Here is a 23,815-nt window from a genome sequence, read left to right as displayed (position 1 = left end):
AGATGGCTCATGATGGAGACATCAGGGCAAAACTGCCCAGGTTCCACTAAATCATGCAGAGTGATCACTATTGGAAATATATGCTTTTCTGGAGTGGTTTTTTTTGTTGTTTCTTTGTTTTGTTTGTTTTTTTTGTGTATGTTGTTTCTTTCTAAAGCAAAACAAGCAAGTCTCCTTGCTTTACAATTGTTATTCAGTTTTCTGCCCCCATACCAGCAGCAGAAAACTTTTATAGGAAAAGGAAAGCATGGCTTGGTCCCCCATTCCCATGGTAGAATTAATCCCATGGAGATGATGGTAATTTCAGAGGCTCTGCATTAATTTATATCTGAAGAGGCATTTCACTGATGAGTGTCTCTTTCACAGACCTGAAAAGTGTCATTTAGGAAATAGAAGCTGAAAGGACTGCAAGTGTAGGGAAGGGATGAGGGTTCCTGGTCCTTGTTTCACATGGATGTTTGTATCTTAAAGGGGAAAAAAGGGAATCTGGCTGCTTTTCCAAAGTTGTTTGCATGACTGGCAGAGTGGGGCTTGAGCTGGGCATGAGGGTGTCGCAGTTCCGGCTGTCATGTGTGCACTGGGGCAAGTTTTGGAGTGTTTCCTGCTCTTTCCAGATTATCTCTTTGTTTGATTGTACCTTGTTCCCAGATTTAAAAGTGTGATGTTCTGATGTGTCATCATGTGTTTCTCTTAGGGGAGCAGATGAGGTTTGGGTAGAGATGTGATAGTAAGCAGGGGCTGTTCTGAGAACAGGAAAGCTGCAGATTGTGGACATGATTTTACTCTTTTTCACTGAGTTTATTTAATGAAAATGGAATTGGGATCATGTGAAGGGTTGCAAAAGGTGGCATTGACTCCAGAGTCCTCTGTTCCTTACAGGAGGAGAAGGAGAGTTGCTGGCCTTTGCAAAAAGCCATTATCCCATTACATCTCCAGCATGGATCCTCAGCCTGGGATTTTTACTCATTGTCTTAACTTCTTTTTAACTTCCATAAAATAAATTGAATTTTTAAGAAAAGGAGCAGTAATTATTTTTTTAAAAAATCCCCCCTATTAAAAGTGTTGAAGAGACCATGCTCTTTATTGCTAGCTAGGGATTTTTTTTCTCATGCTCCAACATCTGCTACTTTTCCAGCTCACCTGATCCAACCATCCCACCAGTCCCTTTTTCCCCCCCAGGATCAAAAGCCAGCAGTCCCCCTTGTGCTGGGTGTGGTGTGATGTGTCCCTCCTCTCCCAGCCAGTGCTGACAATGAACTGTTGAATCAGATTTTTTAATTTTTATCATCTGCTTTTAGCATAAACCAAACATCATCCTCTGTGTACTGAGGCCATGGAGAGTGTAATCACCTCAATACCCTCCCATGGAATGGTCAGAAGCAAATGCCAAGGGGAAGAATTGGCAGAATAGGGGAAATAAATTGTCCCAGCCCATGGGATAGCCACAGCTGGGATATGTGCAGCTGGCTGGTGCCTTTCCCCATGCTCTGAAATATGTCTCCACTGCAAATCACTAAACCAGATGGACAGAAAAATATTGCTTAGATTAGCAAAATGAGCCCCCAGATTGCAGGGCTCCACTCCTCACATTTGGGGGGAATATTTGCTCCTAAATTAAACAGTCAGGAGGAAGAAAAAAACTGCATTTTAAATGGAAAAAAATTAAATACAAAACTCCCCATCAACAAAAGAAGAGAAGAATTTGCCTATTACTCAGATCAAAGTAATCCTAAATATGCTGTTCTGCATCAAAGCTTTGCATCCCTCCTTGCTGCCTGGATTTGATTGTCTCTGTGCAGAAATTAAAGGAAGAGCAAAGTCTTCATCTGGATTTCCCAGGCTACCCCTATATTAGTGCAGCTCTGCTGCCTTCAATGAGTTTATTCTGAATTTCCATCCTTCTGAGGGGCCAGAATCTGGCCCCTGACAGCTTCTTTCTCCAGAACCAGGAAGCCAGGGGGGCTGAAATCTGTTCTTTATTGCATTACTGCAGACAAGGAGTCTCTCACAGAGAGAGTGATCCACAGCTTTCTTGGGTACACATGGCTGTGATTGGCAGCAGGGATCTGCTGCCAGGTCTTTGTTGTTTCCAACTGCTGGATTTTAGACACTTTTGGGCACTTTCTACCCAAATTGCTCAGTGGTCATAACAGGAAGAAAGGGAAATATTGAATATGCAACCAATATGTCCCCTCCCCTCCCCAAAACCTCACTGCATTTTACTATTGCAGCCCCTTTCCCCTTGCATATTCCACTTTTTCTCTGTGGCTTGTGGTCCAGCCACTCACAAACCCTCTCAGCCTGTCCCTGTTGCATATTAAAATTAAATAATTGAGTCCTGAGTGCCTCTGTGCAGCTTCCAGCTTGCCTGGAGGTCCTCTGCTGCTCACAGAGCATTTTTCAGCAGTTCCCCCATCCTCATAATAAATCTTGTATAAATCTAAGCCTCTCCCTTACTCTGAGGAGTGCATCAGTCATCTTTTATTGCCCACTGCCTTCATCCTACCCTCAGAAGTGCATTAATATCTGAAATTCCTAAAAATAATAATTTAAACCCTAGTTATTTATCAGCAGCTCTGATTGCTGTGGGATTGAGGGGCTCCATTCCCACTGCTGCCTGTTAGCACCCAGCACCTTCCCACGTCCTGGCTCCTGCTGCCTTCGGTGAGGGATTTGGATGGGCTTACCCAGGGAGATTTGTCCAAGTCACCGGCAACTGAATTAAAGATTGGTTTTCTTCTCCCCCCACATCTTTATTCATCCTGTGCAGGTGTGGTTTATGAACAAATAGATGTGATTTCAGCCTCATAACTGATATCAGTTGGAACATGATGCAGGTTTGAGCAGCAATCAGCCTCATTTTCAGCTTGGAGCTGGTCTGGACCTCGCTGGGAAAGCCTTGGATGGGGCTGAGGCTGGAAACACTTGAGCTTTATCTCAAAAACACAAACACCTTACCTTTGGCTCAAATTAACTGAACTCTGCTGTTCCACTGGTGGAAATATGGAGTAATTCCTCTGAGTTTAGGTTTCTGGGGATGTACTTCTGCCTCCTTTGAGCAGCCAGACTGCATCCCCAGTTCAGCCCTGGTGCTCACCCTTACTGTAACCCACTGAATAGAGACATGATGGAAGATCACTTTTTGGCTTTGTTATTTGATTTAGCCCATGAACTGCAAGCTGCAACAATTAGCCAAACCCCAAAATATCTTTGGCATTAAAATTGAACAAAAGGAATATAAAGAAGCATTCTGTGCTGCTGACGTATTACCATTCACTACAAATCCCCTTGATAAATACCAGAACTGCTTTGAATAATAGATACTTCTGGAAACCTTCCAGCTCACAAGATGAACTGGACTGAGTTGTAGCTATTATTCCATGTCCAGAGGCTAGGGTAGCAATCAAAAAGTCACAGCTTTGAGCAGACTCCTGATTTTTATCCATTTATTTACCTTTGTAAAATCTGTTAGTAATTTGACTAACCAGGCTGCTTGAAGAGCTAATGCAACCCCAAGGATGCATGCTCTATTAAATATAGTTTGGAGAGAAGGAAGAAGTTCTGACTCCTTGCCTGAAGCTGGAAAAGGGATGTGAGAACATCCAAGACAACCAAAACCCCACTGGTGTATGGTGCATGGTCTGTGTGTGTAGAAGTTGAAGGAAGGATGGATGGCTGAAGGAGCAGGGTAGAAACCTCTAACTCTTCTTTTTGTTATTCAAACTTTTCTTCTTACTTGCCCAAGGTGATTTTCATTTTCTGAAGGGTTCAGGTTGTCACCAAGGGCTTTCATTAAAACAGGCACTACACCAGTTATTCCCCATCACTAATGAGACCCCAGGTTGTGTGACTGTAGGAAGAGAAAGCACTTCCTCCACTCCACTCAATTACCCTAACAAATCCCATTTTTACAGTCCAGACTACTTCAAGTGCTAACAGTTTGTCTCAAAAGGAATCATCCCTCCCTGATTCCAAGAGGCAACAAATAAAAGTGCCTTAGTCCTGGAGCGTGGGTGCTCCTGAGGTGTAAGGGTGGTTCCTGTACTGTCCTTCACACCCCTCTGTGTCCTCATGGCCCTTAAATCTCTAGAAGAAGTTTCAAAGAGCCTACACAGTCATTTCTCCAGGTCTGCCCTTCCAAGCCCAGGTGGCAGCAGAGAAATAAGGCTTATGAAAGAGCAAGAATTGTTTTTTCTGTATCTGCAGAGCACTCTGGTTACAGTGCACACACCTGTCTGTGCATTTATCTTCTGGTGCTCTGATGAGGAAGGGCTGGGGGAGCCCTGGTGTGGTGAGCAAGATGTTGGCCTGGCTTTTAAGGGTTGCCTATGGACAGGGTGCTAACACTGCTTTGCCAGTGGGATTAAAGATTTTCCTTTGGAGGTCTATGGATGAGAAGGTGAGAAACAAGTCAGAAGTTGCAGCCTGGATGAGGCTTCCCCTCAGCATCCAATTTTTGATGTCTTTGGTTGACTTGTTGGCTCAGGCTTTTGCAGTCTGCCCTCCTGAACTGAAATGACCTTGCAGACAGTCTATAACATAAATGTGCATGGCTGAAGATGTGCTGTGGTTTCAAGCAGGAATTAATTTGCAGGAATTGGAGGGCCCATGTTCATGCAGGTCAGGCTGACCTTAGTGTTCTCTTCTGGCTTTGTAATCTCATGCTGAATGGAAGGCAGACAATCACTGTTGTGTTCCTGGACCAAAACTTGGGCCTCAGATGATTTTTTCAGCTTTCTGCTGGTGCATGGACACAGGGCTTGGCCCAGCAAGCAGCAGGAATCCTTCCCTCTGCTCCCTTTATAACCTTTGACGTAAGCATTCTGTATTGTTTAAAAAAAATACAAACAAAAATACCCCACAAAAATAAATACCTTAGAAGATTCAGGCAAGCACCTGATGAGTATTTGGAGGGACTGAGTGGGTTATCATTCCTTTGGACAAGGATTTTGTTTGTCCTCTTTGATAACTGTGTGCCAGATGCAGTTACCACACAGAGAAAGAAGCAAGGCCGAGCTCACAGGGCTGGCACAGCCCTCATTTGGCTGCCAGAGCTCCTTCCCCTGCCCAGCAGGGTCTTCTTTGGGGACATTATTTTATTTCAGTTTCACTGAGCACCTGAAGATAAGTTTTTAGTGGAAAGCTGCCTTCACGTGGAAGTTTTGGGGGGTTTGTTTTAATGGTTGTGTGTTTTCCTGCCGCTCTGTACATTTTCCCTGCAGAGCAAAAGGGACCGCATGAAGGCCTGGGTGCAGGCCCGGCTCCCCACCTGCTGCAAAGAGAGGGACTCCTGGTCCATCTACATCTTCCCCCCTCACTCCAGGTAAGGCTGAGCCCTCGGGCAGTGGTGGTGTGGTAGGATGGGTGGTAATGGTGCCCTCATTACAATGGTTCATCTGCCTGTTTATCCCATATGTGTCTCTGTGTGTCAATCCACAAAACTCCCAGCCCTTCTCCTGCCCCAGCATGACATCAGGGTTGATAAGCACGCAGTTGCTGGCTGCAGAGAGCACAGGAGTATCCAGTCAAGACCCATAGCCCAGGGTGTGGCTGCAGCTTCATCAGGTTCATTTTCTTTGGAAGTGATGGTCTGCACGTTTTTCACTTTTTGGTGGAGTATGATGAGCTTGGAGCAAGGGGGAGAGGTGCAGCATCAAGCAGAAAAATCTGAATTTGCCCCACCACACACTTACAGCCCAGCAAAGGACTCCCAGACCTCCTCAGCCTGCCTCTCCACTGAACTTCTCTGTCCTCCCCCTTCCCTTTCTCTGAGAGAACACCCTCTCCTTGCTTGGAGGCCCCTGGCTCTGCCCTTGCCTGGCCATGTGGAGCCAGCTGAGCTCGGTGCTGCTCCATGCGTTCCTCTGGACACGCACCCGAGGGTTTCCCGTGCTGGAGCTGAGAGCCCTGGACAGCGTTCAGGTTCATTCATACAAAGATTAGAGAGATTTTCAGAAGCAGACTCTGGGAAATGTAATACGGTATTATAAATCCTGAGTCAGTGTACAGCCATCTGTCACAATAAATAGCTTCTGTCCCTTTGTTCCGTGTGTGCTCAACCCTCATGGGCTCACTGGGAGTATTTCTGCCTTTATTTAAGCTAAACCTGAGCACCAGGAACCAGTTGGGGGAGCAGATCCAAACCTGGCTGTGTGTCCATGTCGTGGAAGCAGCTGCCCCGTTCCAAATGACCGAAGTCCCCTACGAACATTCCCGGGGCTTGAAATTTGTGGCTCAGTTCCGTAGCTCAGATCCCTTTCTGTTCAAAACCCAATCTGCCCTCAGTGTGTGGCTCTGCCAGGGAGAGGATTGGGAGATTGGAGCTCATCTGCTTTGACAGCAGAGTGCTCAATTCCCCTGCTATGCGTTGAGCTGCTGTGTGTCGCCCCAGCCAGTTGAGCATTAATAGCTAGACTGTGTCTACTCTTTTTTTTCTCCTCTCTTGACAGATTCCGTCTGATGTGCAATAAAATCATCACTCACAAGATGTTTGATCACGTTGTCTTGGTGATCATTTTCCTGAACTGCATCACCATTGCCATGGAACGACCCAAAATTGAGCCTCACAGCGCTGTGAGTTCCTGAGGTTTTCCTGTGCTCTTCATGGAGCAAACACCTGTGGCTTGGACCCAATTGCTGTACACTCAGTCTTGTTTTCCTTGTCTTTTTAAAATGGGAAGGTGTCAACACCCCCTGAGTATCCTTTGAATTAAGTGCAGCAACTCTCCTGGCCCCTACTCAGTCTCCTTTCAAAGCACAAGAGTGCAGATCGTGGCCTGTGACATATCCAAGATCTCATTTCTGGAAGCACAATCAAGGTTTTAACACATGACATAGCATGACATCTGTCTCGGTTTCCTTCCCTGAGAAACCTTCAAACACTTTTCCTCTCTCAACACAACGTTCACTTCTTCCATCTGTTCCCCACAGGCACATATGTGTGGTGTGAATGGAATGGGGGAAACTGTTCATTTCATACTCTTCTCTCCCCTTTGTGTATCAGCTTTGTTGTGACACCAGAAAACCTGAATTGATGCAGGCACTGCAATGCCAGTTCTTGGAACCTCTTTGTTCGAATACTCTGTGTAAGGATTCCTCAAGCTAGACCCTCACAGCATCAGCATCCAGCAATCAGAGGGGCAGAACCATCCTACTGATCTTTTGTTTTAGCATAGATTTGGGCTGAGATGTGCTGGGCTCTGGCTGATTTATTGCCCAAGACTGCTCATATCACAATCATATAGAATCCTGTTTTGTGATGTAGGCGTGTCAGGCTGTTCACTTTTGTAGATTTTCAATGTAAGACCTTAAAACTGGAGTCTAGGCTGCTCTCTGCTTATTTTAAACATTCCCTAGTATTCCTTCTTACTGTAACAGTTTTCCCACCAGTCCTTTCCCTAAATCAAATTTTTTTTCAGTTCCCATGCAGTCGTGCACCAACTCGCAGCTGCAAGAAGAGAGCAGGGCTCCCTGCCAGCTGATGGAGCAGGAGGAGATCACCCTGCTTATCCCCAAATGGGGCACCCTGAGAACTTCCCTTAAAATCCTAAATGCTTCCTTTGAGCCCCTTGCTGTGTCCTCTGAGAGTTGCCCCATCCCAAGACTGGCTCCAAAAGGAGCTGCAGGCGCATAGAGAAGGGAAATGGGGTGACAAGCGTGAGTTAGAGGAGTCCACAGCAAGGATCTGTAGCACACAAACCCCATATTTCATACAGGAGAGGAGGAGCTGTGGTGTCCCCTGGCTGGGAGAATATTGGGAGAATACTAAGAGGAAAGGAGACAGGGACTGGTGTGAGGTTCATCATCATTAGGTTATAAAAAGGGAGCTGGACCATGGCCTGGAAGCTGCAGAGGAGAAGGGGAATGCTGAGCAATGGGGCAGGGGATCCAGGAGGGGTGCATGGGCCCTGCCTGTGCAGATGGAGCTTTCATCTGGAAACGAGAGAATTAGTTTAGGTTGAGTTGTTTAAAATAATTGTTCTTTGCTTCCCTGAGCTGTGGATTTTCTAACTGCTTCAAGTGAGTTCTCTGTCCCTGTCCCAGTTTCAGCTGGCTTATGAGAACAGGGGCTGCTGCTGCGAGCCAGCATGCACTCCCCACTGCAGAGTGCATGACATGGACCAGGGAGATTATCCTTCAAAATAGCCACATGCTTGCCAGGCAGGAATGCAGTATCCTCAGTCTCACCTCCGTGCTGTTGGTGTTTTATCTCCAGCTGAACAAGCAGCTCCCTATCCTCTCCCTCCTGCCCAGTGCCTGCCCCCCTACAGCAGCCTTTTGTGTGGCAGATAGCTAACAATAGAGATGTTTCCTATCACAGCTCATGCAATCACAGAACAGGTCTAGGACCTAATTAATTATGGACCCTGTATGGAATCAAGCTACTCTGTGGTTCCTGAGTCACTTCCAGTATATCGTTATCTGGCAAGCAAGAGAGTTGCCAAGGTGTTTTGTCTTGTTTAAATTGCATCTCATTTTGAATGAGAGATCTGCATCTCTTATGGGACTGCTCTGTAGGGAGAGGCAGAAATAAATCCAAAATTGTTAAAAGCAGGACTGGGGCCAGTTGTGTGTGCTCATATGACGTGCACACACATCATCGTTCCTCCAGCCTCTGTCCTTTGCTGTCCATTTCTCAGTGCAGGGAGTCAGAAGCTATCTAAGGATTAGGGAAAAGTGTAATTTACTTAATAATTATTATTAAAAATAAAGGTTTCTGCTAACTATAGGTAGGGAACTAGTCCATGGGTTCATCTGTAATCACTAGCTGCTCTTGCTGACTGGGCATGGTCTGGTGGATAGTGCAGGGGACTGTGAAATGAGGATGTTTGGCTTCACACCAGTGTAGCCTGTGGCTTTGGGCAACAGAATTGACCTTTTGGGGGCAGTTCTCAGCTGGCATAAACCCCCAGAGCTTTGCTGGCTTTGCTGGAACTGTGATAACTCAGGCCAGCTGTGCTTCAGCATCCCATGGCTTCTGCTTCTTCACAGCTCTGTCACTAATATTGACTCAATTTCTGGGAGAATTGGGAGCTCAGTGACATTTACACGATGCACTGATGTCTGCAGGTGAGAGGCAGATAGAGATTTGTCAAGAATGTTTCAAGGAGGGCACATCTCCCCGTTTCCACTATGGGGGGGAGGGTGATTTGGGGGAAATTCGGGAGGATTTGGAGGCAAGTGGGAGGGTTTGGGGGTAAGGTGCTGGAGGCTGTCCCTGTCCGTGGTGCTGACACAGAGCCTGGCAGGGCTCAACCATGCAGTGTTATTGTCTAAATATTTGGATTTTCTCCTCTTTGCAAGCAAACAGTCCAATATTTGTTTCAGCACAGAATCAGGAGAACAGTTTTCCCACCCAAATATGCACTGGGGGATGCACAGCTGCACAGAGCAGGCTATAAAACATTGTCTCTCATTTTCTTTTTCACAGGAACGGATCTTCCTGACTCTCTCCAACTACATCTTTACAGTCATCTTCCTGACTGAGATGACAGTTAAGGTAAATGCAGGTGGAGGATGAGTGTGTCTGTATTATATTAGTTGTTTTTTATTATGGTGGATTCACAAAACCCTTAGGTCTACCAGCTGCAAGTGAGGTGTAAATTTTCCTCTTCTGAATCTTACTGAGATGCCCACCACATGCCTTATTCCACGCACGCACATTTTACATCAGAACAATTTCACTCAAGTTGCTCTTGATTTACACCATTATAGGAGCAATGGGATCCTTGAATTCAGCAATCCTGCCCTATTCAGCAAAGGTCTTGAGTACATGCTTAACTTCAACCATGCATGTAAGTCCCATTTTCTTCAACAACCAGTTGACCTCAACAACCTAAGCTGCTGTGTGCTTTCCTGAGGAAAATCCTTTGCTGGATTTGAGGCAGGAGGCTCAGAGACCCATGGCTGTGAATCTCTCTTGTGTAATTCATAATCATCTCACTGAACAATTGTTCTTTCTTTGGAAAAATTTTCTAGTTCCTTTATTTGCAAAGCTTGTACATGATTGCTTGGATCAGCCACTCTGAACCTTCTCTCCTGCAGTCTATAGGAATAAGATACAATCGAATTTTTTTTACTCCAGAGCTAAAAATGTTAGGAACAGTTTTGTGCAAGTAGATTTATCTGCATTAAAAGTACATCAGCTGTAAGGGACAACCTGGGATGTTTCTGCAGTGATATTTTCATAACTCTATCAATAGAACGCTGCTGTTTTGTCTAATTAGGCTTCTGTACTGGGAAGTAAGCAGACTCACAGACTGGTGTCTGTAAATAACACATTCTCAGCAGGTTGCTAACTGCAACAAACACTTTGGATGCTACAGTCATAATTTCTTGCAACTTGGTGTCTGGGCAGGTGGTGGCACTAGGCTTGTGTTTTGGGGACAAAGCCTACTTGAAGAGCAGCTGGAATGTGCTGGATGGGGTGCTGGTGCTCATCTCCGTCATCGACATCCTGGTCTCGATGGTGTCGGACAGCGGCACAAAAATCCTGGGGATGCTGCGGGTTCTGAGGCTGCTGAGGACTCTGCGGCCCTTGAGGTAAGCAGAGGCAGGGCAAGACCCAAGGGATGGAGCATGTGTGTGCCAAAGTGCTGAGCATTTGTGCAAGGGAAGGGGCGGGTGAGACAGGGGCACAGATTCTGTCTCCAGTGTCATCCCAGCCTCCTGCAGGTCTGTAGACAATGACAGTCCACACGTCCTGCTCAACTTCCAGAGCTCTGCGCCCTTGCTGTGTTTTGGGACTGGCCCCAAGTGGAATAGGAAACTGATCAATGCCTCTTTTACCCATTAAAACACACATCCCCTGCTATTTGTGTTCTCATTTGCTCTGTATAAAGTGCAGCTTAACAGCTTCTTCTCCCCCTTCAGGCAGTCAATGGCTTTCATAACAAAGGAGGAAATTAGTAGCAGGTGGTAGATCATTTTTAAGAGACTCAACTGTTGCTTAACCTAGAATGCAAAGGAGAATTTTTTCCCCAGCTCCCCATTAATTTTAGAGAGACATTTACTTTGAAAATGACCCAGACAAGATGAAAAAAATTGTTCTACTAAGTTGGCCCCTCAACTCTGCCCATAGGCAGCATCCCATGCTCCAGGGACAGGCACCACTCTGATGAGAACCTGCCCAAGGACCAACCTCGTCTAAACAGGCATCTGTTTGTGACCTGTACCCTAAGGCATGGAGGTTTCTCTTCATGCTAAATGCAGTTCCTCTTTAATACCATTGTTGCTGCCCCTGTTATGCTGCAGCTAATAAACCTTCCTGCTCAAAGCATCTTTGTGTGCCTGTCATATCTTACTGCTGCTTCCTCCATAAAAAGGTTTGCTTTGAATCAGGATTTTTCTCTTTCAGAACAGAAAAATAGGACCCTGTTTCTGATAGAAGATGTTGTTTTACTACTCCTGTGTGAATAATAAGTTTATAACAATGGCCATGCCTATACATATCTTTCAAATATTCTCAACAGCTATAAAGGACATTCTGTTCAATTGGTCTGTATTTGTGTGTTGTGCCTGGTGAGTTTTAGGATGTGAGCTGCTTTTAATCATTTTTATCTGGACAGATAGCATTGGGGTAGTTCAGCTTCCTCACCATGTAAGTAGATTGTATTCCTATGTGACTCCAATTCAGGCTCTTCTCTCTTTGTGTGTCCCCTGGTATCTCATGTCAGCTGCAGTTTCTGGGGTAGTATCTGCCCAGTTGTTGATGGGTAGATTTGCTCTGATCCTCTGTTTCTGCTGATTTTTGACCCTTGTTAAGAAAACCTATAAAATAATCTAGATGGCTCAGAATAAAAGGAGGATTGATTTCTCTTCTCTGAACCATGGAATGCAAGTTTCTTTTTTGATGTTCCATGGTTAAATCAGATTTAAAGAGAGACATTTGGGTTATGCTGATCTCTGCTGGAGTCACCTGTCTGACCTGGTCAAAGCCTGTACTCTTCTTTGTAGATCTGTAGGGCTGTCTGGCCAGGGCTTGGGCCTTTTTTAACTGGAGCCTTCCTCTGTAGTCACTTATGTGCATGAATAATCTGCAGTTATGGGGAATAATCCACTCAGTAGCTCCAGCCTGAAGGAAGACCTGCCATCTGAAGCATGTGTGGGATTAGGCTCTTCATTGCTATTGCAATTCTGTTGGTATTTGATTCGTTTTCTCATGAGAGTAAGTGTATGTTTTCAGTCAAAATGCTGCTTTCTACTACAAAGGAAACGTAAAAAAAGACAGCAACAAACCCATTCCCTAAATATGTTCAGAATCAGTTCTGTCCTCCCATTATTAGATTTGTAGGAAATGAAAAAGCAGCCATCAAACTGGGGGCTTTTCAATGAGTCATAAATCTCTGCCCATCTGCCTGGGTGCTGCACATCTGGGCTGCCCTGAGCAGCTCTGCCCACATCTGCCCACATCTGCCTTTGCCAGGGGCTCTGTGTGTGGCTCAGGGATCACATCCTCACTGCACAGCCTGGGATGTGTGGCTGCATCAGCGTGGGGTGACAGCTGGGACAAGTCACCTGAGGTCTTTGCACTCTGTGGCTTCTTTTCCGTGGCTGGGTGAAGTCTCTTGTGCAGGCTGAGCCAGTTTTTCGTCTTTGGGAAGGCGTAAGACAGAGTCCAAAACAAATGCTCCATTCACACCACAGAGGAGCAAACCTGGCTCCTTCTGTCCTCCCTTTCTGAGGACACTCCAGGACAAGGCTGCAGGAGAGAAGCCAAACCACAGCTGTGTGTGTCACACTCAGCTCAAGGGTAGAGACAACCCTCATCATCTCTGTGTTGGTTTTCCCACTGGATGGCCTGGAAAGGGGATTCTTGCAAAAGATCTCCCTCATTCTGTCTCTGATTTTCTCCTGTGGAAACAACCCCATTGTTTTATGCAGCACACAAAACCCCACACACTTCTGCCTAGTCATTAAAAAAAAACTGTATGCCAGTCTCAGGGTTTTAATTGCACGTTTTATTATCAGTCTCCAAACTGATTCCACGAAGATTCAATCCCAGCTTTATGATCAGAATTCCAAAAGCAAATTCACAGAGGAATGACATTTAAAGATGTTTCCATGACCCTCTGATGTTTCAGTCAGTAAAGGCATTGCTTATACAATAATATTCCTTCCTAATGCATTCTACCTGCTGTTGTTGGGATCAAGTGTTATAGTTTAAGATACAAGAGAAATCAAAATTAAAAATATATTCAGATTTAATGTGGGTGGACTTCCTGGCTGCTTTACTCTCTACAGAGCTCAGGCTTTGACTTCTAAAGCACACAGATAAATTATTCACTTTTATACTATCATGGTCTAATAGTAATTTCATAACTCTGTTCTATCTATCATATTATCATCTTTGCTAATTTTCTTTTAATCTGTGGAGGAGGGACTTCATTAATGTTGATCTGTTGCTTCATCTAAGTTCTGCTACTTCTGAGAGCTCTCCTCAGGAAGGCTTAATGTTAATAATGGATCCAACTAGGATGATGTTGGCAGTGGTTTGGAGCATCTCACACCAACAACACTGGGAATCCTCAGACCAGAAGAACCAGGGGGAATTAGAGGGATTAACATTTATTCACACCAAAATAAAGAAGAAAGAATGTCATATTTCAATTTTTCCTGTTTGTCATATGCCTAATGCAGACTAGAATTATGCTGAATGGGACTTTGTCAGGTCTCCTTTTCTTGCACATCTGCAGGGCTCCAAATCAGCCACATCCTTCAGCCATAAACTGCAGGGGTGTGGGTCAGATAATCAGATTTTACAAACCTGATAGCAGCAGGACCTTGGCAGTACTGATGATGTGTGGGGATGCTGTATTTTGACATATTGGGGGTGGTACTAATAACCTGGAAAAGCTGAGAATTTCATTGACACTTAGAGAATTGTCAGACCCTTAGGAGAATATCAGGAATCTTCACACAGACTTGCCTCAGTGTTGGATCAGGCCCTTAGTCTGAGGCAGCTCCAAGGTCTGAAGGTTTCCATTAGTAAGAACTATTATATTTCAAAACCTTTCCAAAGTCTTTTCTCCCTGTAGTGCTGAAAACAGCACTGGCATGGAGCTAAACTGGTGTCAGCTTTTACCATAATTCTAATTATTCTAATGCATTCCAATTTGAGGAATTCCCTGGTTGATCAAAACACTTAAAGCAGACAAATGCTACTGTTTTCCAGTCCTCTTTTCCTCAACATGCACATGACTTGTCAGACAAGTAACCTCTTGTTTTCCCTCTCAGCTGAATACAAAGTAGTACCTCACAGGGGAAATCACTTTATTACTTCTAGAACAACATTTCTTAATAAATGTTGGAGAAAATTATCAACTTTAAACTCTGGAGACTAAATTCCTTCCTTGTTCCCCAAAATTTAAGGATGCTCCAGTAGTTCAGACCATAGACCTTCAGTTTAGAAGACATGGCTTTGGTTCCATCCTGCATGACAGTGGACAGAAGTCCACGCTCCCTAAAGTCAGGATCCCTAAAGGCACCAAAGGACCTAATTTACATTGAAATAATTGGAATTGAGTTGTCTTCTTACCTCTGAGAACTTGGCTTGCCCTCCTCCCGTGCCTCGGTTTCCCACCTGTAGTTTGGCAAGTGTTGTGTTTCATCCAGGACTCTGCAAGGGATGTGAGGGGTGTGGAGGTCTTGAGTGCATCTGAGGAGCTGGAAGAGATGTTCAGCCTCAGCCTGCCCAGCCCATGGCTCACTTTGTGCACTCAGACATGGCTTGTTAGGCTGCATTACCCAGCTCACTGAGTTGGGCACACTGAGCTGCTCCTCAGCCCCTCTTTGCTGGGCTGGGCTCAGTTCTCAGCCCCATGGCAGCAACAGCAAGGTCTCCAGGCTGGGCTAATCCCTCTGGGCAGCTTTGGCAGTCCCCACACTGCTCATGGGGTGTGCAGCCTTCTGCTCCTTCAGCCATCTCACCCTCCAGCTTCTTCCCTAAAATATCCAGATCTGAGTGTCAGGAAAACCGAGGCGTCTGAAACAGGGAGCCACAGCAGCCACCTGGCAGATCTGCCCAGTGTGAGGAATATCATCATCTGCTCTTTGTGTTTCACTGGTAAGAGAGTGGATAAAAATACCACCATCTGTTTCTTTCTGAAAGTGCTAACTGATGAGTTACCCTTGACATTTTGAGTAAATATTTAACCAGAAAAAAAAAAAGGAAATAAGTGTTAGCTTTTCAGGATACAGTTTAAACCCACCAGTTCTGGTAAGAGATGCTGGCCATGCACTGAGCACTGCAGGTCACTCAACTTGCAGGTCCTGGGGAGGAGAGGGATGGTGCAGGCTGGCTGTGGTCTCAGGTGTGATCAGTGTGAATGTGGCCATGGGGATCTCTGCTGTGAGCACCATGCCCAGGAGAGGAAGTGGAGGAGAATTTGGACTCTGTCCAGGCAGCAAAACTCCAACAGTGCTTCAGGTGGTGGAGCCAGACTTGGAGAGGAATGGGTGAGGTGGTGAGAGGACTCCCATGGTGAAAGAGAGACCCAGGTAGAAACTGGAATGTGGAGAAGTTTGTGGCACATTTGAGAGCCAAGTGTTCAAAGAGGTCACCAGCAGCACCCAGAAACACACAGGCACTTCCCTCCTCTGACTTTCACAGCATTTAACTGCTTCTGACTCATGAAAGCAGTTTCTATGGCATCAGTACAAACTGATTTACAGAGGTGGTGAAATGCTTCATTCCAGCTGGCAGTTCAAGAGGAAGGAGGCATGTAACCTCTTCAAATGCCTTTCTTGGTCCCCACCTTCAGGTCAGTGAGGCTGAATATCTCGTTCATCTTTCCCAGCATGGTGAGATGGCTTCTCTAAATCACACAAGACTTGTCCTTTCTTTGCAACATTAACCTTGAGAGTATAGTACAGTTTCTGCTTTTTTTTTGCTTTTTTATTTCTTCAGTCATGAAGTCCACATTATTCTTCTTCAACTTTTTGATGTGATCTAATCTTGTGTTATGAAATTCCATGTGATACCAGAGAAGAGCTACAGAAATTAGGTTAAATGCTTCTGGTGCTGCCAGTGAAGATTCACCTGGAGGACAGCAGTGTTTTAGAGCTGAGGATGTACAGTGGGTATAAAGCAGAAATTGTGATGGTCTGAGGGAGTAACTCAGGTCTCTGTACACAGCAGCACTATAAGTACACAACAGATTATTTTTTTAAGATGACAGTGGTGAAAACAATGGCACAGGTTGCCCAGAGAGGTGATAGATGTCCCATCTCTGTAAAAATACCAGGGGCTACCGGGCAATCTGATCCAGTAGGAGGTGTCCCTGCTCATTGCAGGGGGTTGGATTAGATGACATTTAAATGTCCCTTCCAACCCAAACCATTCTGTGATTCTGTAATTGCTGCAGATGTGCAGGCAGATGTGTAAGAGTGGCAGCTCCATTTCATGCACTGAGACAAATCAAATGACTTGCATAAATCTGTATAGGATGTGACAGTGGGAAGCCTTCTCTTTGTAGTCCTAGACAGGCTACAGGCATGAAAGTCTGTGTCTGTGGATGGCCCAAGCAAAACAGCTGAATTTTCTGGCTTGGCTCCTCGTGTGTTTTCTCCTCCTTCTCTTTATTTATGCAAAGCTGTATAAATTAGGCAGAGATCCTTCCCTCCAAGACCTCCATGACTTTACAGGTCAATCTTCCAGAAGTGCTTTTTCCATCATGATTTTTGAGTAGCTTGTCATTCTAAAAAAATTTCTAGTGCTATGTTCTTCCTATTTTCTATCTTGATAGGAGGCAGACCTGGGCAGGAACAGGACTAAGAACTTTTGTAATTTCCCCTACAGAGTCATTAGTCGAGCCCAAGGACTGAAGCTGGTGGTGGAGACTCTCATGTCGTCCTTGAAACCCATTGGGAACATTGTGGTCATCTGCTGTGCCTTTTTCATAATCTTTGGGATCTTGGGAGTTCAGGTGAGTCCTCTGTAAGCCTCAGCACTTACCCCAAAAGCGTAACAAGCCCCAGATTGCCCCAGGTCAGGGTATCTGTGTGCATGGCATGGTGTAAGCCTTTCTGAGCTCAAACTGATGTCAGAATGGATGGGGTGTCTGTGCTCACTGCAGGGAGTTGGACTGGGTGACCTATAAAGGTCCCTTTCAATCCAACCCATTCTGTTATTCTATGATCTCCCCTCCACCTTTTTTTTAGTTACAAACTGATGGGGAGATAGAAACTCGAAGCTGAAATAATTGGCTTTTAAACTCCACAGAGACCTTGAACTGGAGATTCATTCAGATTCTGACAGTTTGTGTAACTGAGAGCTTGCAGAAACAAAGTTTTCTGAGTCTGTTTCTTGGCAGCTCTGCTGGCAATATCCTCAGTCCCAGGAGTGCAGGAACCTAGGGGAAAAGTGACAGTTTCCAATGCAATCGGTTTCTCATTACCTGGGAAGAAGAGATTGCTTCATATAAATATTCCGATATAACACTTGTTTCTAAAGTTTATCTGATCTGTCATAGCTGTCTTTTGGAAAGCAACTCTATTTGGCTGTGTCTTGGAAAGGTGTCCTATATAATATTTTACACTAACATACTGCTTAAGTAATAAATACAGCATTGAAGATAAACAGGGAAGAAAATCATGCCATCCATAACCACCTCAGCAGCTAGATTGGTTTAGCATTACAGCATAACAGCATCCATACATTTTATTAAACAGATTCATGAAACTAAGCATATCCCATAAAACAATCTAACACTCAGACATGAGAAAATTTATGCCAGACAGCAAAACTTGCAGTATGCTCTTTGAATTTCATCCCTGCTAGCTGTGATGCTTTCCCTGGTGACTTGCAGCTTTACGTTAAATTGTCAAGACTATTGATGTAATTCAGTGATACAAGCAAGACTGATCTTATATTCAGGATGCAAAATTCTCAGTTAATATTTATGTCTAATTAGCTGTAAGATGAGGCCAGAGCTATTTTCTATAAAAAGATGCTATCTCAAAGTTAGTTAGTTTTTCCATTTAAATATAAGCTGGGGATCAAACTAGCAGTTTTTAATGCTATTAAAGTCCAGACATCAAAGTTTCTAACAGCATGTCCTCTTAGCAAAACTGTTTTGGTTGTAGAGCTGCCCATGTGTGAATTGTCATTAATAAGATACAAGAAACAGGTGGATAAAGCAAGCCCAGTCGGAAACACTGGAGCTTTTCCTTCCAGAAGTGCCAAAATGTGAAGTACTGACAGGGATCAGTATTTTTGCAAATTTGGTTTTGTATTTCCACACCCTGTCAATAGCTCTGTTTCTGCTCCCACCTGAGTGGCATTACAGTCCAGCTCCTGGAGAAGTTATATTTACAGACAATATACTATAGCCAGTTATTTGCCTTCCTGCTTAATTAAAACTTTTCCCTGTGAAGACTATATCTCCCCAGTCTGCCTTACCACAGATAGTGTTTCTCCATGGAAATTTCAGGGAATACTTCCTGCATCCAAAAGTTCTATGATTGCATTGTGCAGTGATTAACTTTGCATACCTAGAGACCATCTTGCCTCTGTTGATTTCTGAAGGAAACACAAGGAGTAGTGTGTGGGTTTATCTTGTTCACTATTATTTCTACTGTTATTTGTCTAGAACAACAGATCAAACTCCATCAGTGTCTCTTCTCAGTATACTCAGGTGATGTTTTAAGGAGCCTGGAGAGCAGGCTGCCATTTTCCCCCTCCTTCCCAACAGTAATGTCAATAGCTCCTGTCAGCAAATAAAAGTAGATTTGTTGGCTGTCTCCTGGGCTTTGATACCATCCATCCTGCTAGCATCAATCACCCTGTCTGAAGCAGTAATCATCCCCTGCCACTTTCTGTTCCATGTGTGGGAAGCACCAGGTCTAGAATTAAACACGTTCCTCATGCAGGTATAAATCAGGAGCTGACTCTCCAGGAATTGCATCTCCCCAAGCTTAAACCAAAGGAAATAAGCTCAGGATCAGGTACCCAGCACTGGCTGAGCTTGGCTCCCTCAGCTGTGCACAGGGAATATTTTCAGTGACCCTGCAGACAGCAGGGGCAGAGCACCCAGGATCAGAGAGCAGAGCAGGACTGACAGCAGTCTTGATTCAACACAAACATCACCCCCAGGGACTTGTCTTCCCTCTCAAGTGTCCCCTTGTCCCCTCCACGAGCAGACACCAGTCCTTCACCGGGCCTCTTCACTGCCACCTTTTCTCTGCTGACAGACGGCCCCTGTGTCACTTCATTTGTTGTTAACTGGGCTGAGAGTCACCAGAGTTGTTCCACATGTGCTAAGAAGCCATTTGCTGCTCTGGGCTATTGGCTGGGGCTGCACTCGAGCTGAAAACTCAGGAGCAAAGGCCTTTAGGCGAATCTTGAATCACTGAACCAGACAGCTTAATGCATGAGGTGGGTGTCCTAAATGATGTGAAATCATGCATTTGCTCATTAGGTGCATATTATACAGGCTGCTCACTCTTAATAAACTGCATGAATGAAGTCAGTTCCCTCAACAGCTCTGGCTGGCGTGGGCTGGGCAGAGAACCCCCAAAAAATGCCCATCACCTGTGTAGAAATCCTGGAGACTGAGCCCTGACACTTCCTCTCTTCTTTGCGTGTTTTGCAGCTTTTCAAAGGCAAGTTTTTTGTCTGCCAGGGGGAGGACACCAGAAACATCACAAATAAATCGGATTGTACAGAAGCAAGCTACAAATGGGTCCGGCACAAGTATAATTTTGATAATCTCGGACAGGTATTAATAGAACGGTAATCTGCTTCTTTGCTCCTTTACCTCCTTGACTTAAAATCTGTGGCTTATTATCCCATGGGATTTTCTTACAGGGCACTGCCAGCCACAGTAAATATTCAGTTCACATACACAGCCTTCTGTCTCTGTAAATCCCAAAGGCAGTGTTTCCAAGCAGGCATACACTTCTTTTTGGAACAGAACAAGCACATGTGGCTTCGTGGAGCACTTAATTGCTTCACTGCTACATAACAAACCAAATATATCTTGCAGAAAGGCTTGTCTAATAGAGCTGGACATTTTCAGCCATCTCTGCAACTCAGCCTTTTTTTAGCAGTGTGGTAAGAATTAATTAGTTGGGAGCAGTAGAGTCCCAAAGGGTGGAAATGAAGCCGCTTTTGTCTTCGGCACTGTGGTTTCCAAATTACTGCTCATTGCTGAACCTGGCATTGGCATTGATAGATTTCACTGCTGAGAGAAATCTTGGTCATCAAAGTGTCCCATTATCAGACAGGTAATGACATTCCTCAGGCAGGAAAGGGCAAAGAGGAGTAAGATGTTACAAGTAAAAGAGGTTTAGTGCCACTGTGCCTAACTTTTTTCCTGTGTATTTCTAGGCCCTGATGTCTCTCTTTGTCCTGGCCTCCAAGGATGGGTGGGTGGATATCATGTACGATGGCTTGGATGCTGTGGGAGTCGACCAGCAGGTACAGGCTGCAGCAGAGCTCTAACAAATCACTTGTCACACATTTTAGCTCTTGTTTTGCAAAATACTGTGGGCTACCATGCTCAAATGGGGTGATGGGATTAGGATTCAGGGTGGCATTTAATCCAGGTTGTGGGATGTTATGAGTTTGGTAAAAAGTCTGGATTTGTACTCAACACTTTCCCTACAGATTTTGCAACATGACTGGTGTAACTCTTGTTAGGAGAACTGTACCTATCAAAGAATGGTTTGACTTTTTAAGCAGTTTGGTCATTTCAGGAGAAAAGAAGTGCTTTGTGTAAATAGAGGTTTGCAGTGAGGGACTTACAGTAGCTGCAAAGGATGCTGTTGTCCTCTTCACAGAAGAGAGGTGGTGCTTCTGTCCTCAACACACATTTTAGGAGCATTCAGTTAAAATGTCTCAGAAAACTCTGATTTTCAGGAAGAGCAGAGCAACCTGAGCTGTCTGACAGGGCTGTGAGTTCTGTGGATGGCACAGCTGTATCAGTTTGTCCCCACTCTTCTTTTTGAGGCTCAGTTGAAATTTGCCTTCCTCCACTTTGCAGCCAGTCATGAACTACAATCCATGGATGCTGCTCTACTTCATTTCCTTCTTGCTGATTGTGGCCTTCTTCGTCCTCAATATGTTTGTGGGAGTGGTGGTGGAGAATTTCCACAAGTGTCGGCAGCACCAGGAGGAGGAAGAAGCCAAGAGGCGGGAGGAGAAGAGGCTCCGCCGGCTGGAGAAAAAGAGAAGGAGTAAGGAGAAACAGATGGCTGGTCGGTAGTCTTTCCACATCTTTCTGAGTCCTGCTTGACCTTCCACACAATCCCCTCCTTCCCTCCCTGCCTCGTGTCTGCTGATAATTCTTCTCCCAAAAGCATGTCCAGCTATAAAATTTGCATGAAGGAAATAGTGTCATCTTAGGCTGAACAAGGAGCCAAGGAAGCCTTTTTAATGGCTGCATGGTTTGCAATGACCTTTCCATTGGGGGTTATTGAAATTAAAAAATAATAATAATCAGGCCTGGAGCTTCTTGGATAGCAGAGCTCAGTGTTACACAAATAGTGACAACTGCAAAGATCACTAGTGCTGGATGGCATCATAAATCTCAGTCATGAGCACAGCAGCTGATAACTTGATTCACTATTTGGTTTATTACAGTCTTGTAATGTCACAGTGATGTTACCTGTCCCATTTATCAAGCAGGTTTATTTATTGGCACAGTAGCACCACTGCTATTCAAGAATGTAATAAAATAATGGAACCATCTCATTCTAGTAATGCTTTAAAACTCCACAGAGAAACATATCAATGCATTTGCTTGAGAAATACAGATTAGAAGAAAAAAAATGAAACAACCAACCAGCAAGGAGTGTAACTGACTAAACAAAACAGTGCTGGTGCAAATTGAACACAACGCTTGACTGGATGTGCAGGAGTGCAGCCCTGCCTGGAGGAGGCTCTTCAGGTGAACAAGGAAAGACCCCACTCCAAGTCTCCAACCTGACATTTGTCTCTTAGTGTCTTTTAATGTAGTTGAATAAGTCAGAAATAAGTTGGAGGTGCTCTTCTTCTTGCATGCTCTCTCTTCTGACTGAACTTTCTCCGTAGCCCTTCCTGTCCATGGCCCTGCACTTTCTCTCCCTGGTCAGTCCACCTCCTGCTCTCTCCCTGCCCTCTTTCACTTCTCTATTTTTGACAGACTTCAGGATTGTTTAAGAGGCTATCTTATCAGGTGCTTGTTCCCAAAACTGGTGGTATTAAGTCTGTTTTATTTTTTGGTAGCCTAAGAGGTGTTTAATAGCTGTTACAGGAATCACAGAACGTTACCACAGCGCTGCCTCTCTCACTTCAGCACTTCCCAACCATTTCTTTTGGTCACATCCTTCAGTCCCATGAGCTTCACAGGTTTTGTAACCACCAGGATGTGTCACACCAGCCCCTGGCCATCAAACTTGGGTTTATGCCAAGAACCTGGTTCCCTCACTGGCCACACTAATGTAGGAAACTTCCCTCAAGAGCACTGGAGGACACATTAGACTGTTCTCAGTTAAGTGGGATACAGATGGAAAGATCTTTTTTTGTTGCTGATTTCTTTGGGTTTTTTTTTTCCCCTCAAGAAAATGCCTAGAAAGCTCTTTTGCTTAGTCCAAGTTCCCAAGCACAGTTTCAGGCTGATGACTTAGAAAAGGATTTTAAAGACTGTATAGAACAATCGCTATTTAAAGTTCCAATTTTGGAATGCAGACATTTCTGTACAAGAAAAATAGATGTTTAGTTATTATTAATTATTTTATTTATAATGCTAGAGGAGCTAGATGAAGAAAAGATGTAAGTCTGGGCAATTTCCCAGCGGGAAGGAATCACAAACCATCCTTGGAGATACAGTTATTCATTCAGTGCTATGAAATGCCTAATTAAAGAGGCAATAAACAGCTATTTTACTGAGGATCAAATATTGCTGAGTATTCAATTGCCATAAAAACCTTTAAAGAGCAAAGTATGAAGTCCTCCAAATCACTTCAGAACAGTTTTTCCAGTCTGTGCTCAGCAAAACATTGATTTTAATTGACCGTGTCCAGCTTTGCCCTCAGAGGCAACAGATGTCATTGCTGAACTTTGTTCTGCACAGTGGGAACCTGCACATGAAACCAAGACTGGGGCTGGGATTGTGCCAGCAACTGCACAGGGGCACAAAGGCACAAAAGGATTCCTTTCAGCTGGGTTTCCTGAGTGATCCCAGATGCCCAGACCAGCTTAGGGATGTCAGCTACAGACTGCCATTGGAATGTGACTGGTGGCATGGTCATTTTCCAGTGACCAATGCATTTATCCACTCAGGTAGTGTGTTGGTAGTGGCTGGAAGCGTGTGAGGTCTGAGATGTGGGCAGGTACAGGAGTGGTCACTGTGAGGTATTGCTGTCCCAGCAGGAAGTGCCCCAGATTGTCCTTCAGCAGTGTCTTCTTCATCGACGACTGAGGGGGTTCTTGGGGATGTCTTGGGCTTCCACCTGTGCCCAAGGGAGAAGCACAAGAGCCCTTCCTTTTTCACTTATGCCTGAGCCCACCCTCCACGAGGATCCCACAAGGAAACGCTCCTGGTAGAGACCGCGGAGAGCCCGAGAGCCACAGGAACCTCCGACGGGGCTGGGGAGTCTTGCCGCGTGTCCTGCCGGGTGATTAATGCCATTTCGTTCTTTTAGATCTAATGCTGGATGATGTATTAATGGAGAGCTCAGCCAGTGCAGTGCAAGGTACTGGGAAGCCGGCACGTCTCGTCCCTCTGAATGGCAGTGCTGTGTCACTAACGGCTGGCCACCGCGCCTGAGGCATCCCACTAAACCATGTGTGTGGTGCAAAGCTCGTTTGCTTCCTCCATGGCACACGCATCTC

General features: G+C 45.0%; 1 protein-coding gene across 16 annotated transcripts in view; it reads left to right on the top strand.

Annotated features, from left to right (window-relative positions):
* The window catches only part of CACNA1G (calcium voltage-gated channel subunit alpha1 G), a 145,250-nt gene that overhangs the window by 90,013 nt on the left and 31,422 nt on the right, over positions 1–23,815 (top strand). For 7 of the 16 annotated variants that reach the window (XM_033518660.1, XM_033518657.1, XM_015645841.3 and 4 more), the window contains 9 exons: positions 5,223–5,323; positions 6,450–6,573; positions 9,431–9,499; positions 10,358–10,542; positions 16,799–16,925; positions 19,593–19,718; positions 20,330–20,419; positions 20,985–21,198; positions 23,626–23,676. In XM_033518660.1, coding sequence (XP_033374551.1) covers positions 5,223–5,323; positions 6,450–6,573; positions 9,431–9,499; positions 10,358–10,542; positions 16,799–16,925; positions 19,593–19,718; positions 20,330–20,419; positions 20,985–21,198; positions 23,626–23,676 — 1,087 coding nt within the window. The remainder of the gene's footprint in view (positions 1–5,222; positions 5,324–6,449; positions 6,574–9,430; positions 9,500–10,357; positions 10,543–16,798; positions 16,926–19,592; positions 19,719–20,329; positions 20,420–20,984; positions 21,199–23,625; positions 23,677–23,815) is intronic. The other 9 variants (XM_033518662.1, XM_033518655.1, XM_033518654.1 and 6 more) reach the window with 3 other exon arrangements.

The sequence above is a fragment of the Parus major genome, chromosome 18 (assembly GCF_001522545.3).
Source record: "Parus major isolate Abel chromosome 18, Parus_major1.1, whole genome shotgun sequence".
NCBI classification, from domain to species: domain Eukaryota; kingdom Metazoa; phylum Chordata; class Aves; order Passeriformes; family Paridae; genus Parus; species Parus major.
This window is presented reverse-complemented; position numbering and strand designations above follow the sequence as displayed.